The 16,468-nt window shown below is 45.6% G+C and overlaps 1 protein-coding gene across 2 annotated transcripts in view; it reads right to left on the bottom strand.

Annotated features, from left to right (window-relative positions):
- Nucleotides 1–16,468, bottom strand: part of CACNA1B (calcium voltage-gated channel subunit alpha1 B) — a 471,028-nt gene that overhangs the window by 23,231 nt on the left and 431,329 nt on the right. For both annotated transcript variants that reach the window (XM_084649844.1, XM_084649843.1), the window contains 2 exons: nt 14,519–14,615; nt 1,659–1,767 (listed from right to left, as the gene is read on the bottom strand). In XM_084649844.1, coding sequence (XP_084505970.1) covers nt 1,659–1,767; nt 14,519–14,615 — 206 coding nt within the window. The remainder of the gene's footprint in view (nt 1–1,658; nt 1,768–14,518; nt 14,616–16,468) is intronic.

Here is a 16,468-nt window from a genome sequence, read left to right as displayed (position 1 = left end):
GTCCTTAACACTTGCTTTAAAGTTACATGGTCAGATACTCTGCTGGTGTCAGTCAGCCTAGATCCATTGGACCATAATATTTTGTCCCCTATAGCAGAGATCTCCGAACTATGGGGCATGTCCCCCTAGGCACAGAGAATGTTCAGGGGAGCATGGGTGAAGCCCAGACCAGCCCCCACAGGTGGCAGGGACAGGGAGGGAGCACCACCCAGCTCTGCTCCTGGCCCCAGCCCTGGCTGCTGGCCACAGCTGCCAGCCCCATTCCTGGGGTCCCAGCTGCTGGCCTCAGCCCTCAGCCAAGGCTCCACTCCCGGCCCTGCCCCCGCCTCTGGAGGCGTGTGTTGCGGAAAGGAGTAAGGCAGGTGCAAGGTAAAAAGATTGGGGACCACTGCCCTAGAGCAATTTCCACCCCAAGATCTCAAAGTGCATTCATGAGCTAAAGCATCCAGCCCTACTATGAGCTAAGTAAGTATCACAAAGAGGTGAAGATGTAGAGCCTCACAGGTATTTAAGGCTCTTCACGCCCATTGATTTCAATAGGAGTTAGGTGCCTAAATACCTTTGGGCAAGTCATGTAGGCCGAGATCCTCAGTCTCATTCAGTTAGCCAAGAACAGAAGCCACCTCTCCTGACTCCCAGCCCTGCATCTTAACCACAGGGACATGTTTTGTCCTCCCTTTAGGTTTGACATTATACATGACCATAAAAGAGCTCTGGCCACTTACACTCTGGCTCTGGCTCCAGCGGAAGCCACAGCTTCGAAGGCGGATTAAACAAGCTAATAATCCAAGGTAGAATTTGATAGATTTTATTATATTGTATTGTTTAATTGGGAAGCCATGTATCTGCCTGTTTAAGCATTTACATAATTGAATTTTATCTCCGAGCATAATATAGGTCAGAGCTTGCAGACTTGTGGCTTCCACTACCAGCAGACAGGATCTTTAGCCGGAAGAGGTTTTTCTTCCTACTGGCCTGGCTAAGGCAATAAAACCTAAGGAGTCAGGGTTGTTTTTTTAAAAAAAAATCACAACGCTTGGTGCTTGCCTGGGGCTTTTCATCTCAAAGCCATTTACTCAGGTGAACAAGTCATGTTCTCCGTTTACAAAGCCGTACAGAGCGGTGAAGTGACTTGTCGAGGACATGCACTGAGGATACATCTGCACTGCAGCCAGGAGGTGCAATTCCCAGCTCGCACAGACAAACGCGCGAGCTCTGCTCCAGCGAGCAGGCTGAAATCAGCAGGGGAGCTGCAGCTGCACGGGTGGCGGCTCCGGCTAGCGCTGCACAGTCACACCCACCCGTCTGGGTGCGTTCTCGGGCAGCTCGCCCCAGCTGCCGGCCATGCTGCTGCAGCCATGCACATTTACATCAACGCGGGCTGAGAATTACACCTCCCAGCTGCTGTGTAGACGTACCCTGAGTCAGAGCAGAGCTGGGGTCTCCCACTCCAAAATCCATCAGTCTACCTTCCCTTTTAGGAGGTGGAGGTAATTGGCTAGAGGATCCTCCCACTTCCTCTATGGAACTCCTCCTTCATCACGTCCCCTTCCTTTGGTTTAGCAGGCTGGCCCTCTGGGCACAATAACCTTGCTGCAAGACAGCTTCTGAACTCACGTTCACGTTCGCGCACGTCTCCCTCTCCTCTCCCCTCTCACCTGACGCGAGTTTGATTTCTAGAGCGGTCCGGATCAAGGCCATCAGCGTGGAAGTGAAGTGGACTGTTAAGTCCGGATCTGAGATCGGCATGTTCATCCGCACCAGGCGCTGAGGAATGAAGCAGAGTTGCCGTCAGTGCCAGCTGGTGCTGTCCCTCCCCCACCCTCTGCGCTGCCCCTTCTAGGGTGATCAGCCATCCCCCTGATTCTTACAATAGCAAAATCACAAGTATGTGCAATTCGGAAACGCTCGCCGTTCGCGTGCTGTGTGCTGGGAGATGCAGCCTTGCCTCTGGGGAGGGTGGCTTCTTTTCTGGAAGGCTGCGGAACCAGAGGGCTCACCGCAAAGTTCTGAGACTGGGATTTGCCAGCATTCATGCTGCCCTCAGAGGAGTATATTTTGTCTCGAGCTGGATCAATTTGATCTCCCTGGGCAACATCTACCTATCATCCTACCCTAATCTCCCGCCAGGTGTCCTGGTTCGGGCAACAGAAGCACCGCAGCAGCCGAGCCCTTCCCGCAGCTATTGTCGGGGTGCTACTGATGCTTCAACCAAACCAGTCCCACCCTTGTTGTGTATGGCTAAGGAAAGTCACTCGACCAGGGTCCCCACTGGCCAGGCAAGAGGCATAGCTCTCCTCTCCTCCCTGGTGACATGGCACATTAAGGAGAACACTCTACCGCTGACTCCAGCCTCCCACTGGGTGTTACCTGTTCCACACAGCTGCTTCCCACAGTGAGGCTGCAGCACAGAGACAAAGAGCCACAAGCAGGACCTGGCAGCCTCAGGTCGGTCTGAAGGGTGAGCAGGTCGACATTGCAAGGGCAATTCCCTTGTGGGGTCAGTGAGTGCATCGTCACTGCAGTGAGACTAGCTGTGCATCTGGGAGACATGGAGTGCCCTGAACATGCACACAGTCACACTGCCGTCTCGCCCCACGTGCTGTGCCGACAGGAAAGAGCTCTCCTGGCGGCATAATGGAACTACCCCAAGCCACGTCTGCAGGAGACCCTCTCCCATCTGACATAGCGCTGTCCTCACTGGTGCTTCTGTCGGTGTCACTTATGTCACTCAGGGGGGTGTTTTTCCACATCCCTGAGCGACAGAAGTTATACCAACAAAAGTGCCAGCGTAGCCATGGCCGTAGGCTCCTAAGTCACTCAGGTGCTTTTGAAAGTGTTACCCAGAGACTTGTATCAGAGACTCCAAAGCTGGGATTTGGATTCTGTAGGGGTCTTTATGCTCTGTCCTCGGCTCTAATCATTAAACTGTTCTTTGTCGAAAAGGGCAGGACTCTTACATTAATATTTCGTCCTCCTTTTCCACCATGAGGGGGAAAAAGAGTTTGGACTCTTTGCGGGGGAAATCTCAGAAATTTTATTTCCCAGTGGTATAAACTGAACATTGATTTAGGAGTCGCATCAAACGCAACCACAGAGAGGCTGGAACGGAGTTAAAAAGAGCTGAGCCTGATCACCCTGTTCACTTCTAGGAGTGCAAACGAGGGTATGTCTACACCACAGCCGGTAGCGGGCATCCCAGCTCGGGTAGAGAGCCGTGCACTCTCTCTGCTTGTGCTGGCAGCAGCGGGGCGGCCGCTCAGGCTAGCTGCCCAGCTACGTACTCCGGGCGTCGGGTGAGACCGTACTCGGGGCAGCTAGTCCAAGCTGCTGCCGGTGCCGCCAGGGCCACACTACTGCTTTTAGAGGATTTTAGTCGGGCAGTCTGCCGGGGCTAGGAAGCATCCATGCAGCTACTGTGTGCGGGTAACCTAGGAGTAACTCCTGTGGAGTCAATGGAATTGTACCACCGTAAAGCGTAATGGGAGAAATCCAGCCTGTCCTGTTTAAACAACACTGGTTGCTTAAGGAAACTGGAGTGTTAAGCTGTGCATGTGTTTGCATCTGATCCAGAACGAAAAACTCCTCTCATTAGCTTCATCAGCCCTCAACCTCGAACCCTCCCAGCTACTTGTGTGGCAAGGGGCTACACACCCAGTGCCAGCTGCCACACAGGAGTGGGGGAAGAGATGTTACAGATAAAATAAATACTCAATCGCTCAGAGACACTGGTCAGCACTCAGAAGGGCAGGGATGGGCGTTAGGACTTTAAACACTATTCTGAGCCCTGCTGACATGAAGTGGGGCTGGGGCACCCTTTTGGCACATTATCTTTGTCAATGGTGAACAAGCACTGGAAAGAGCTGAGACCCCCACATTCATTTTACATGTTAGGCTCTGATCCCAAGTCTACTGGGGCGAAAGGCTTGTGCAGCAACCCACTCTGCTCCCTACAGGTCTACTCTAGTAATCAATGAGCTAAGCGAAACCATCACAACCTAACAGAACCCCCTTTAAAACAACGACAAGGGGTTCTCCTCAGTGTATTGACATGAGGGATAACGAAATCAAAGCTGAGCGTTTCCTCCCCATGTAATTCAAAGGCAATATCAAATGCTGGCAAAGCTCCAAAAATTTCGTCTGTTCAATTGTGTAAAACCGAATAGCGCCTTGGTTGGAATATCCTCCTTCAGCACGCCAAAGGTTAGCGCAAACGTAGTGTGTTCAGTGCAATCCAGTGGTTAACTTACTGAAAGAGTCCCACTGAATCCTACTTCAGTGAGAGAGAGAGAGAGAGAGAGTTAAGAGATGGAGAGAGAAAGAAGATGCATGGAAATGAAGACCAAGCAGGTGAGAAATAATTCCTCCGAGGAGAGCTCCATCCTCCTGAGAACTGGGACTGCAAAACCTGGGTCTCCCTATAGACCTAGCAGAGTTGATTCCCAAGAGGAGCTGTGCTCGTGCACAGAGGGCAAAATGTAGCCCACACTGTGAACTGACATGTCTCCGCTGTACGGAGGCCCTTCCTCGCAAATTTCAATCAGTGCTGATGGGATTTTAGAGGTGACCTCTCAAAGGGCACACACAAACAGACGTGTGGTACAGCACGGATAACTGAGCAAACGGGCGTTCCCGTGTACATGCAAACCGGTGTTCACTGGGTGCAGTGCTAGAGGCCCACCTGGACATGTGGCCCTCCATATTTATTGTCCGTGCCCCATTGTAACTCCCGTACTTCTCAAGAACAGGAGCGATGTGACTGGCTGCCTTGCCTTGCGGAGTCCTACATAGCCTTTACAGCCAGACAGGGCAAACTAATAGGATAACCTAATGCCAACCCCTCTAGAGTGACCCAGTGTGGGTTATTTCTGATTGGACGTGTTATCAATACATGCCAGCCATGGCACTGAAAGTCAAGAAAACTTTTAGCCCTTGTACAGCATTTTTCATCTGAGGATCTCAAAGCACTTTACAGGTATTCATTTGGCCCTCAAATCTGGCTGTTAATGTCAGAGGTGGTGTAGGGAGTCCAGCAGACTCAACCAGACTCCCTCCTGGGGGAAGCACAAACTGCAGCGCGAGCTCCAGCAGCATTGCAAAGTGTGCCACAATCATGGCCCTCCCCACCCAGCCAGGAGAGAGGATGGACAAGACCAGGGCCTTCTGTCTGTCAGCCATCCAGCTCCTCCAGTTGATAGCAAGGATCAGTGTGCGCGCCCTCCAGTGGGACTGTAGTTAGCCACTGGGCAAGGAAAGTCTCTTTGCACTCCCTGCAATGCCTTGCTGAGCATGCACATTCCGACCATAAGCCTCAATACTCCTGTCCGAGGCAGGTTATTATTGTTCCCATAAGGCAGAGAAGTGAAGTGACTTCCCCAAGATCACAAAGAGAGTCAATAGCAGAGCCGGGAAAGGAAGTCAAAGAGTCCTGACTCCGAATCCCCTTCTTGAATGACACCTTCCCAAAGAGCAGAAGACAGGATAGCAACCTGTAATGCACATGAATGAAGTGCTCTCATTATCTCTCTATAGCAAGATTTGGGTTTGTTTATTGCAATGGTTTTAAATCATCTACTTAGAGCAGCCACCTCTTTCTGAATGCATCCCTGGAGAAAAGGGAGAGGAAAAATCAGACCCTTTCTATGGTTGATTCCCCTTATTTGGGGGCTACCCACTGTCATGCTGAATAAGCACTCAGGGTTCAGGTTTGTTAGGAGAGACGCCCACTCCTTTCACTAACTCCACCAGCACTCATCTTAGCATGAGTCTGCTCAGGCTCCTAGAAACATATAGTTCACACTGGACAAGCTGATTCATATCGTCTTATCTTGCAACATAAACAAAAAATATCTCTTTAAAGTAACATTTTTCTCCAGTTACAGCACCTCACAGTTCTTAATATGTACCACATATTTATTTTTTTCTTCCTCCCATTTAAAAGCCTCATCTACCTGCAATGATGCTAGGTCCTGCCACACAGAAATCATAGAATTGTAGGACGGGAAGGGACCTCGAGAGGTCATCTAGTCCAGTCCCCTGCACTCATGGCAGGACTAAGTATCATCCCTGGCAGGTTTTTGTCTAATCTGCTCTTAAAAATCTCCAATGATGAAGATTTCAGAACCTCCCTAGGCAATTTATTCCAGTGCTTAACCACCCAGTCAGTTAGGAAGTTTTACCTAATGTCCAACCTAAACTGCCCTTGCTGGAATTTAAGCCCATTGCTTCTTGTCCTATCCTCAGAGGTTAAGGAGAACATTTTTTCTCCTTCCTCCTTGTAACAAATTTTTATGTACTTGAAAACTGTTATCATGTCCCCCCCCCTCAGTCTTCTCTTCCCCAGACTAAACAAACCCAATTTTTTCAATCTTCTCTCACAGGTCATGTTTCTTGTAATAATTTTTGTTTTTCTTCACTGGACTTTCTCCAAATTGTCCACATCTTTCCTGAAAAGTGGCACCCAGAACTGGACACAATACTCCAGCTGAGGCCTAATCAGCATGGAGTAGAGCAGAAGAATTACTTCTCGTGTCTTGCTTACAACACTCCTGCTAATACATCCCTAACACATGCCATTGCTTACACTTTAGGGGCCTGATTTTCAAAGGTGCTGAGTGTCCAAAACTCCCACTGGAGTCCATGAGAGCTATGTATGCTCAACACTTCTGAAAACCATGTAATCAGCACTTCCCCCTACAACCCCCATGCTGAGAAAAATATCAAAATGTTGCTTAAAGTTTCTGAGACGGTTCCTACACTTGCACACCTTATCTTATCTGATACCTTCCACAGTGGCCGGAAGTAGGTTCACATTACACAGACCGAACTAACCCTCTCCACTCCTCTCCGGCACAACAAGGGAACCTTACATCACTGTAACCCTGTGAAAGCTAACGAGCATGCTCCGTGAGAGAGGGGGCAGCATTATCTAGCCCCTCTGCTCTTCATGCCCCACTCAAAACCAAAAAAATCCCCACTTTATTTCAGAACTGCCGTCCTCACTCTGTGACCTACTGAGCCTTGGCACTGCCTGCTGCTTTGAAGTGTGATTCAAAAATTTGCCATAAGGAACTGGAGGGAGGAGGGGAAGGGTCTGATTTGCAGCATTTTTCCATTACTCCAGATTTCAAAGGAAAACATACGAGCGTGTTGATACAGATGTTAAGGGATCACAATGCTCCGAGACTCCAGTAAGGAGTTCACTCCACTCCAGGATCAATGTGGGACTGCCTGCCACAAATGAAAAGTGTGGTTAGCTACACTAATTAAATGGGGGAAGAAGACTACCTTGGAAGAAGAGAAAAGCCACACTAGATCTCGGTGCCTGGCAGAAATAGATTTCTCTGCTCCTTTTGCCATTCCCCTTCCTACACTTCATTCCTCAAATGGAGTTTGAAGAGAAGTATCAGGCAGGAGATGGAGATCTAGTTCCTGATTTCCTAACCTGTGCCAGACAAACCTCCTCAATCCCCAGATCTTAATTAGGCAGTTTCAGAGTCACTCTCCCTTCTCAACATGAGCAGAACAGAGGCTAACAAGAGGAACCTAACTAATGTATCAGAAGATCTTGTTAATGTTTCTGCAGTGAAAGGCCTCAGGGGCTGGGGCTGTGATATTCTCTCTAGAGCATCCTAATTAATTCTAAAAAAAGAAAAGGAGTATTTGTGGCACCTTAGAGACTAACAAATTTATTTGAGCATCAGCTTTCGTGAGCTACAGCTCACATCCGATGAAGTGAGCTGTAGCTCACGAAAGCTCATGCTCAAATAAATTGGTTAGTCTCTAAGGTGCCACAAGTCCTCCTGTTCTTTTTGTGGATACAGACTAACACGGCTGCTACTGTGAAACCTAATTAACTCTCTACATCACAGAAGGGGGAGCAACCAGATAACAAGATAACAGCCAATTACAGACTGGAGCATGGGCTACATTTGTAGCGTTTCTTGCTCCGGGAGATGAGCAAGTCAGACATTCCTCAGCTATTAACAGGGGTTGTAACTAGAGCTGGGCAACTAACTAACTAACTAACTAACTAAATGTGCACAGACGTTCATTCAAGTAAAATACAGAACTGACCTTGCCTGAATTTGTGCCAATTTCATGTTTACTTTCAGCAAATAATCTCCTGAAAATCTTTTTCTTACAGGAATTCCAGTGGAGACAGAGAATTTTAAGCAGATATTAAAGAATGTTAGGGGCAAATCATCTCAGTGTAGAGGGCTACTATATAACCTATACGTCTCAGGGCTTAAGTGAGATTTAAGTGGCACATAGGCTTCCTATAGACCCTCTGCACGGAAGTGAATTGTAAACATGAGTATGTGTATGGGGAATCTGACTCACTGTTGCACTCATCCAAATGTCAATGGAAAAAAAAATACCATGTGCTCTGTGTATCCTATTAAAACTAGCTAACACCACTTAAATTTTGGATACTGAAAACTCACTTTGAACTACTCATGGGCAATTTATGGGACAAAAATCACTGGGGGGGGGGGGGGGGGAATGCTTCCTAACAGTGAATACATTCAAAAGAATTGAGAACTGCTTATGGACAGTCTGCTAGCAGAAAAAGAGTCTGAATTTGTTGAATAAATTATTTGCTATGAATAATTAACCCTGTTCTAGTTGTAATATTATGCTCTGACTTATTTAATGCCCTGTCTTTTGACTGGGTAGTCATTGCATTTCCCCAGACAAACACTGCTCAGAGAAGGCAGAATGATCAGCTAGTTAGCACAGAGACCAGTTAAAGTCTGTGATTCGTTTAGAATCATTCACAGCCTAATCCAGACATTCAAATTCTGCTGGCCTCATTCTTGACACAAAGCTTGGGAAGGAAGAAAACAAAAACCAGTATGGGATAAAGTTACCACAATCACATGACAAGGATGGACCTAGGATGGCAAAGGAGAATATTTACCGGGTGTCCCCAAAGCCAGTCTGGCCAGTTTGATATGGCCTAAGAAGTTCTAAAGTATAGCCCATGGGCACTACAATCTCGGTGTGCAAGGCTCAACCTTTGGGCCAACAGAGAGTTACTCAGAACAAGATGAAACATTGCATGCTGGAATTTGTAGTCACCATGGGCTGCACCTGTGATTCAAGATGGGCAAGGTAAGGGGATGCACCGTGTATTCTTGGCAAATTGTCAGTGTGACCCTCAGCAGGGCAACGTTTGGATATTCCTGCAATAAGCAAAACAGTTGATGTTACATTGAGGCTTGGCAGAATTCAATTTTTTAAAAAAATAATTTTGAGGGATAATATTGATGAGTCAAAAAATTAAGGCTTTATAACCGGTAAACATCCTATGTCAAAATATATGAAGTAAATAGCCTTAAATCAAACTTCAATACGTTCTCAAGCATCATTTTGCTTACTTTGCCTATCCGTACATTCCCACTATTACCTATGGAAATATTTTTTCCATCAGTTTGTGTGAGTACAGTGAAATTGACGTTGACCAATCAAAATCAAAATCTTTCCAAGCCTAATGGCTTTATGCTCAAGAGTTACGCCCCGACTCAAATCAAACTGAAACCCCTCCTCCAAATTCTAAATCATAGAATCATAGAATATCAGGGCTGGAAGGGACCTCAAGAGGTCATCTAGTCCAACCTCCTGCTCAAAGCAGGACCAATCCCCGACTAAATCATCCCAGCCAGGGCTTTGTCAAGCCTGACCTTAAAAACATATAGGGAAGGAGATTCCACCACCTCCCTAGGTAACGCATTCCAGTGTTTCACCACCCTCCGAGTGAAAAAGTTTTTCCTAATATCCAACCTAAATCTCCCCCACTGCAACTTGAGACCATTACTCCTTGTTCTGTCAATCACTATGGCACTTTGGCATCAGCTCAATAGCAATGCATTGCCAAGTACATAGAGGGCGTTGCACTGGTTGGGTTTCCTTTCCCCAGTTTCTCTGCGGATACATCAGAAACTCTGGGATGTACAAAACGAGACCCATGCTGAAAGTGCCGTTGTCAATAGCTGTTTACAATGACTGCAAACGCTTGGGCGCCAGTTCTGCCAGCTGACTAAGCACAATGTTGGAATGCTCACTGTCTTGCCTTGAAAATTCATGAAGGACAGATTTTCAAGGGAGAGCACCATGAGCATCAAGATGCATGCAAGCATTGCAGCCTCAAAATCTTTTAATGTATTCAGATAATGCACTGACTATTTTCCTATGCAGGTTTTCCAGGCATGCATGTATGTGTACATACACACAAGGGTGGGGTTATCCAGGATTATTTGTCTACAAACCTGCTAAAAACATCAATGTTTAGAAGCTTCCATGCTCCCCATGTGCGTTATAAAAAGCAGGGAGACCCATAACTAGAGCCAGGCAAATAATGGATTTTTTTCTCTGTTTGCTGGTAGTTTTAAAGAAATTGACCAAAAAAAATTTTTTTTTTGAATTTTCAGCAAATCTAAAAGTAAAAAAAAAAAAAAAAAAGAAGTTTCTGGTCAAACTAAACATTCCATTCAACCTGAAACAAAATGTTTCTATTTTGTTAAAAATGAAACAATTCATTCAATCCAAACGAAATGTTTTCTTTCATTTTTGGACATTTGTAAAGGTTTTTGTATTTTTAATAAACAAACAAAATGTTGCTTTGAACCAAAACACTTTGTTTCAAAAGTGTCCTGGTAAAACAATTTGATTATTTTGTAGTTTTGTTTTGTTCTTGACAAGAACAGTTTGGCGAAACTGACGCGAGCTCACAAAACATGTCGGTGTCGCCAAATCTGCATTTTTTGCCAAAAAACTGGGACCAGCACTCTCCGGGGTTGCTGGCAAACTCACAAGGCCTGTACAGGACTACAATGAAGTCTCAGTAAACTCTGCTAAATGGACCAAAGGTTCTGATTTGAAACTCTGCAACCACTAGAACTTTAAGCAATTGGAAGGAGCCAAAGTGCCACTTTCCCCAACCCCAGCCCCAGCAGTGTGGAGGAAAGTGGCCTTCTTCTTTCGAACGCCCAGTGTCTCTTGGGATAAAGCTCTCCTGTCACCTGAGGAGTGTCAGAACAAGGAACTAAAAGATTCCCATGCATGACTATCAAGGCAAGCAGCAAGCCACGTGCATAACAACTCTGCAGGGATTGGTCTTGCTAACCAAGGAGAACAGTTCACAAAGGAGGAACAAAATAAACAAATTAAAAAAAGAAAAGAAAAGAAGTTTGACGGAAAGAAACAGTAGCCCCAAAGTCTGGAGAAAATAAACAAACGAAAAACAACACTGAACTATCGAGAAGGCCAACAGATAGAGACAGGGACAAACCCATACAGGCTGCCCAGATCTTTGCAATCAAATAGAGAGTCAAAGAGGGACAAAGAGGGAAAAAAACCTTTTGCCCAACAGAACAGAAAATAGACTTTTACTGACAGTGAGAGAACAGGAGAGGGCAGAGACAAAACATTGACTCCTTTCACTGGCTGTCTCTGAGCTACAGTTGCACAATTAGAGGGTGTCATTTGAATTGTTATTTACTTATTTTCTGGCTTCTTAGAAAGCAGATTTGTTTGTGATCTGAAACATGTGCATGTAGCCGAGGATGGATGGTTGCACTGTGCCTCAAGTGGGGCCAACTGTTGGTCACACTGAGTTTTCCCATCAGTTACAAACAGATCGTGGTGAACAGCAATGGTAACTCCAGGTAGACAATGACCACTTGGAAACCACTGGAGTCTAGGGCAACTGAATGCAACCATTCACATGTAGTGTTAATATGAGTGCAGATTTTCAGCACAACCATGTCTCCTCGCACATGCTCTTCCTAGTCACATCAGTTAATAAAAATGGAGGAGAAAGGCAATGAAAGCCAATGTCATTATTAGTGAAAGCATGGATTTTTAAAAATTAAACTAGTGAAATGCCTAGTATAGGGATTGGCAACCTTTGGCCCGCGGCCCGCCAGGGTAAGACCCCTAGCAGGCTGGGCCGGTTTGTTCACCTGCCGCGTCCGCAGGTTCAGCCGACTGCAGCTCCCACTGGCCGCAGTTCGCCGCTCCAGGCCAATGGGGGCTGCGGGAAGTGGCACGGGCCGAGGGACGTGCTGGCTGCCGCTTCCTGCAGCCCCCATTGGCCTGGAGCGGCGAACTGCGGCCAGTGGGAGCCGCGATCGGCTGAACCTGCGGATGCAGCAAGTAAATGAACTGGCCCGGCCTGCCAGGGGGCTTACCCTGGCGGGCCATGGGCCAAAGGTTGCTGATCCCCGCCCTAGTAACACTGCTACTGCTATCAGTGGGGATGAGCCCAACCTGCAATGACTGATCGAACCCTCCTGTACTTTGGGGGGAATTCAAATCAAGATCCAGGTGTAAACTCCAGAGCTTGGACCTATTCTATAGTGAGCCAAAGTGGAACAATATATCTGACCACCTTCAACTCAGAGAAAGTCTGACTGTAAATCTGAACTTCACAGCTTGGACCCGTCTCTACTTATGGGACTCAGTTACATCCCTGCCATGGAGAGCGGTTACTTGATGAGTAAAAAGTAAGGGTGGAAGAAACAAGTGGGTGTATTTTAAAAAAATACTCAAAGGTACCTAAATGTTATGGGAAAGGTATATAAATGCAGACATAAATTAAACTGCATGTAGGAAGACTAATGTAAAAAGAACTTTCTAGTGATGAATGAGGGCAGATAAGTAGCTAAGGTCTCAGCCTGGATAGAAGTTGGTATATATAGGTTAAACAACAACAAATACAGCCTCTAAACAATGCAGAATTATAAGCAGCCAATAACCCTGTTAAAATGTATGTTTTAAACACACTTATTGGCTATTTTTAATGTAGAGAGGTAGGAAAAAGTAATGCAATTGAAAATATTATGCTTCTGGGGTGTGTGTGTACATACATATACTTTAAAAAGCATATACAGAAAGTGGCCAAAAAACCCACAAAAACAAAAACCCAGCAGCTCTGAAAAATCAAGCTCACTGTGACTTTGGGCCTCTAAAATAGACACACTTAAAAAAACGGTGGCCACTTTTGCAAATGTCGCCCTTTCTGTGTGTGGGTTTTTATATATAAAAACCAACAGATATTTTAAATGGCTGAAACATGGAAGTTTAAAAATTGATCATGTGTCTGGAAAGTTTTTATAAGGATGTTTACTATATATTGGCCATTACTATATATTCATAATAGATACCCCCCTTTGGAGTACTCACATTTTATGCCAGGAGCATAGCAAGATGCACACAGAAAAGCTACCTAACTGATCATTCGCGTAATACTGAATCCAAAAGCCTCCTCCAAGCCAACTATCCTTACCTTCTTCTCACTTTGTCCGATAGAGGGGAAATGCATTACAATAGGGAAGGGCTATGTTGAAAATATTTATTTGAAACTTTGGTTGATATTTACATGCCCTATGAAAGGCCACAGTGAAATTCAGGGGGCGGGAACCGGCTCTCAGGGTTTGGCGTAGGCCCATCTCATAGGGAACCACTACTGAAACTCAGTGGCACATAGTTTAAATGAGAAATCAGGTGATGCTTGGAGGTATGATGTGGTCTGGGTTCATTCCAACCTGTCACACCAAGCAAAGCCCAGGGTGGATGAGTGGGATTTTCAAAAACGCTCAATGCTGGCCTAATTCTGTTTCCACTGAAGTCAACAGTAAAAACTCCCATTGTCTTTAATGGGAACAGAGTTAGGCCAGTCCTGCATGCAAATCCCTTTGAAGGCATGAGAACGAAAGCTAAAGAAATATTCCTAATGAAGCCCTCGCCAAATGCAAATTTCATGCAGAATTGGTGGTTGCAGCGCAAATCTCACTGAAACTAATGGGAGGGAATTGGCTGGAATCCTAGACCGTGCTTTATAAAGTCAGTCTAATTTATCTCTGCATTTCTACCACACTCTCCACAGCAGGGTCTGAAATGTAGCAACTAACATATCTTTGAATGTAATGTGTCTTGTGGTTTAATTAAAACCTTGTTTAGGACAAATTATATGTGATTTCTCTTTTTTCTTTGGACCAAAATGGTTTGATTTGTGTGAAGTTATTTCCACGAGTGTATTAGAGAGCATTTATGGTATTGGCTGTATTTAATAACTTGCTACCGCCTACGGCCCTGCCTACCCTAATGACTTTGACCTAATTAAAAGGAAAAAAAAACACCACACAACTAAAAGGCTAGCCAGAGACATACAAAAATATATGCAGTTGTATTGGTAGCGTAAATTGCTTATTAACTCCACTTCCCACCCCGCAAGTGGACTGGAAAGGAAGCAGAAAGATACAGAGAGCGACACTTATATAGATAGGTGGAGACATAGCTGGAAAGACAAACTAACATGTCACAACTTTAATGACTGAAAACAATATTATCAAAAATGTGGCATGTTTAAAATCCAGTCTGCGTAGAAAGAAGATGAAGCACCAGAAAGAACTCAGGATCACACCAATAATATCACAGGAAAACGGCACCCATTTCAGCCATGGCAAAAAGAAGCTTTCACCGGTGGTTTAGGGAATTTTTAAGGATGATCTACCTTATAGGCAACTCGAGCAGGGCATTTCTTTCCCAGGCCTAGAGGTGGGGACATGTGTCTCAGCATCTCATACATATCAGTGTAACTGATGTGCCCGCTTGGAATTGAAGGCGGGGAGGAGAGAGGGGGTGTGGTGGCAAAAGCAGGAGGAGACAGAAATCAAACCAGAACCAAAATAAAAACGGGGAGCAACACAAAGGGTGAAACGAAACCAGGGAGAGGAAAATGCAGGGGGGGAGCGGGAGAGAAAGCAGACAAGAAAAACAGATATCTGGTTAATCAGATTTCTCAGGAAAGAGACAAATAAACAAAATAAAGAGGAGGGTAAACTGCAGGATTTCTCCGCTTCCATCCCTTTGGTCGAACCCATGGGTGTCTCCTCATCGCAGAGAAATCCCAGGTTAAACGCTGACACTCAAATCCCTGCGGCAGCAGTACGGAATGATTGATGTGTAAGTCAGTGGACGTGGAAAGGGATTGGGGTGGGTAGGGATTGGGGGGGTCAAAGTGGGGGTTGCTTTTTTTGTTTGCTTGTTTTTCAAATAAAAAAATGGTTGTATTCACCATGCCAGGGAGAGCTGGTAGGCAGAGTTATGGGACAGAAACAGATGTGACACATAAAATGCTTCTCTTTTTCTTTTGTGAATAAAGAGTTTTGCTTCCAATTTAGGTTAAAGGCTAAAAGAGAAAGAAGAAGGAGAAGAAGAATCCTTTTTTGTTTTTTTCACATGGGCAACCTAAGATTGCTCGGACTACCAGAAAAAGCTGGATCTCTGCAGCACCCTATCCAACGAAGCCAGACTCCTCCAACAACTCAGATTCGGCTCTGACCAGGGCAGCCACATAGATCCCAGCCCACCTTCAATCTGCGAGGGGGCTCACTTACTGGCTTCATTACAAGGGTACGTTAAACAGCCTGCGAGTTTGGAAGCAGTGGAAAAAGCTAGGAAGTGCAGGGGCTCAACAGAAGCCTTGCAACTCCATTGTTGATGAGTTTTGTTACAGCCGGAGTCCACAACAAATTAAATCCTCCATTGGGAAGAAGGGGCGGCAGAGCTGAAAAGCTCCTGGCTTGCTACCCCTACTGGTGCTGCCGTTGACTTTGGACACAACTGTAGCGTCTGATTTTATCTTCCCAGGTGGCTGTGTGTTAATACTACTTTGTAATTCCACAGGGTCTTTCATACAAGGATACCAAAGCATGTTAAAGAGCATTATTAATTAATATTAACCCCCCTGTGAAGCAGGGAAAGTATTATCTCCATCGTATAGATGGTGAAACTGTGGCACAAAGAGGGTAAATGAACTGGCATCGTTCATATAGCACGTCAGGTGTAGACTCAGGAATAGAGCCCAAATGCTCTGGAGTGCTCACTAGACCACACTCCCAGGTACTACACAGATGGCTGATAGATGGGGAAAAGGAAGGAAGAGAGAAACAACTGACAAAACCAAAAGGATAAAAAGTTTCTATGCCTAGCCACTATCTCAACATTGAAATACAGCCCTGCGGTTTTTATTCCCATCTGAAAAAATATATTTCTGGTAGATTTTTAAACCTCATTGATCACATGAATTGAATATGGAATGTACATTTTCAGAGAACTATCCACAATGGCTCCAAGAGCTTTCTTGAGTGGTAACAGATAATTTAGACCCCATTGTTTTTTGTGTATAGTTGGCATTATTTTTCCCAATGTGCATTACTTTGCACTTATCGACACTGAATTTCATCGGCCATTTTGTTGCCCAGTCACCCAGTTTCGTGAGATCCCTTTGTAACTCTTTGCACTAAGCTTTGGACTTTGCATCATCTGCAAATTTTGCCATCTCACTGTTCACCCCTTTTCCAGATCATTTATGGAGTGGGTTGAACAGCACAGATCCCAGGACAGCTCTTTGGAGGACTCCACTAGATACCTCTTTCCATTGTGAAAAATGACCATTTAT

This window comes from Lepidochelys olivacea (assembly GCF_965140295.1).
Source record: "Lepidochelys olivacea isolate rLepOli2 genome assembly, chromosome: 16".
NCBI lineage: Eukaryota > Metazoa > Chordata > Testudines > Cheloniidae > Lepidochelys > Lepidochelys olivacea.
This window is presented reverse-complemented; position numbering and strand designations above follow the sequence as displayed.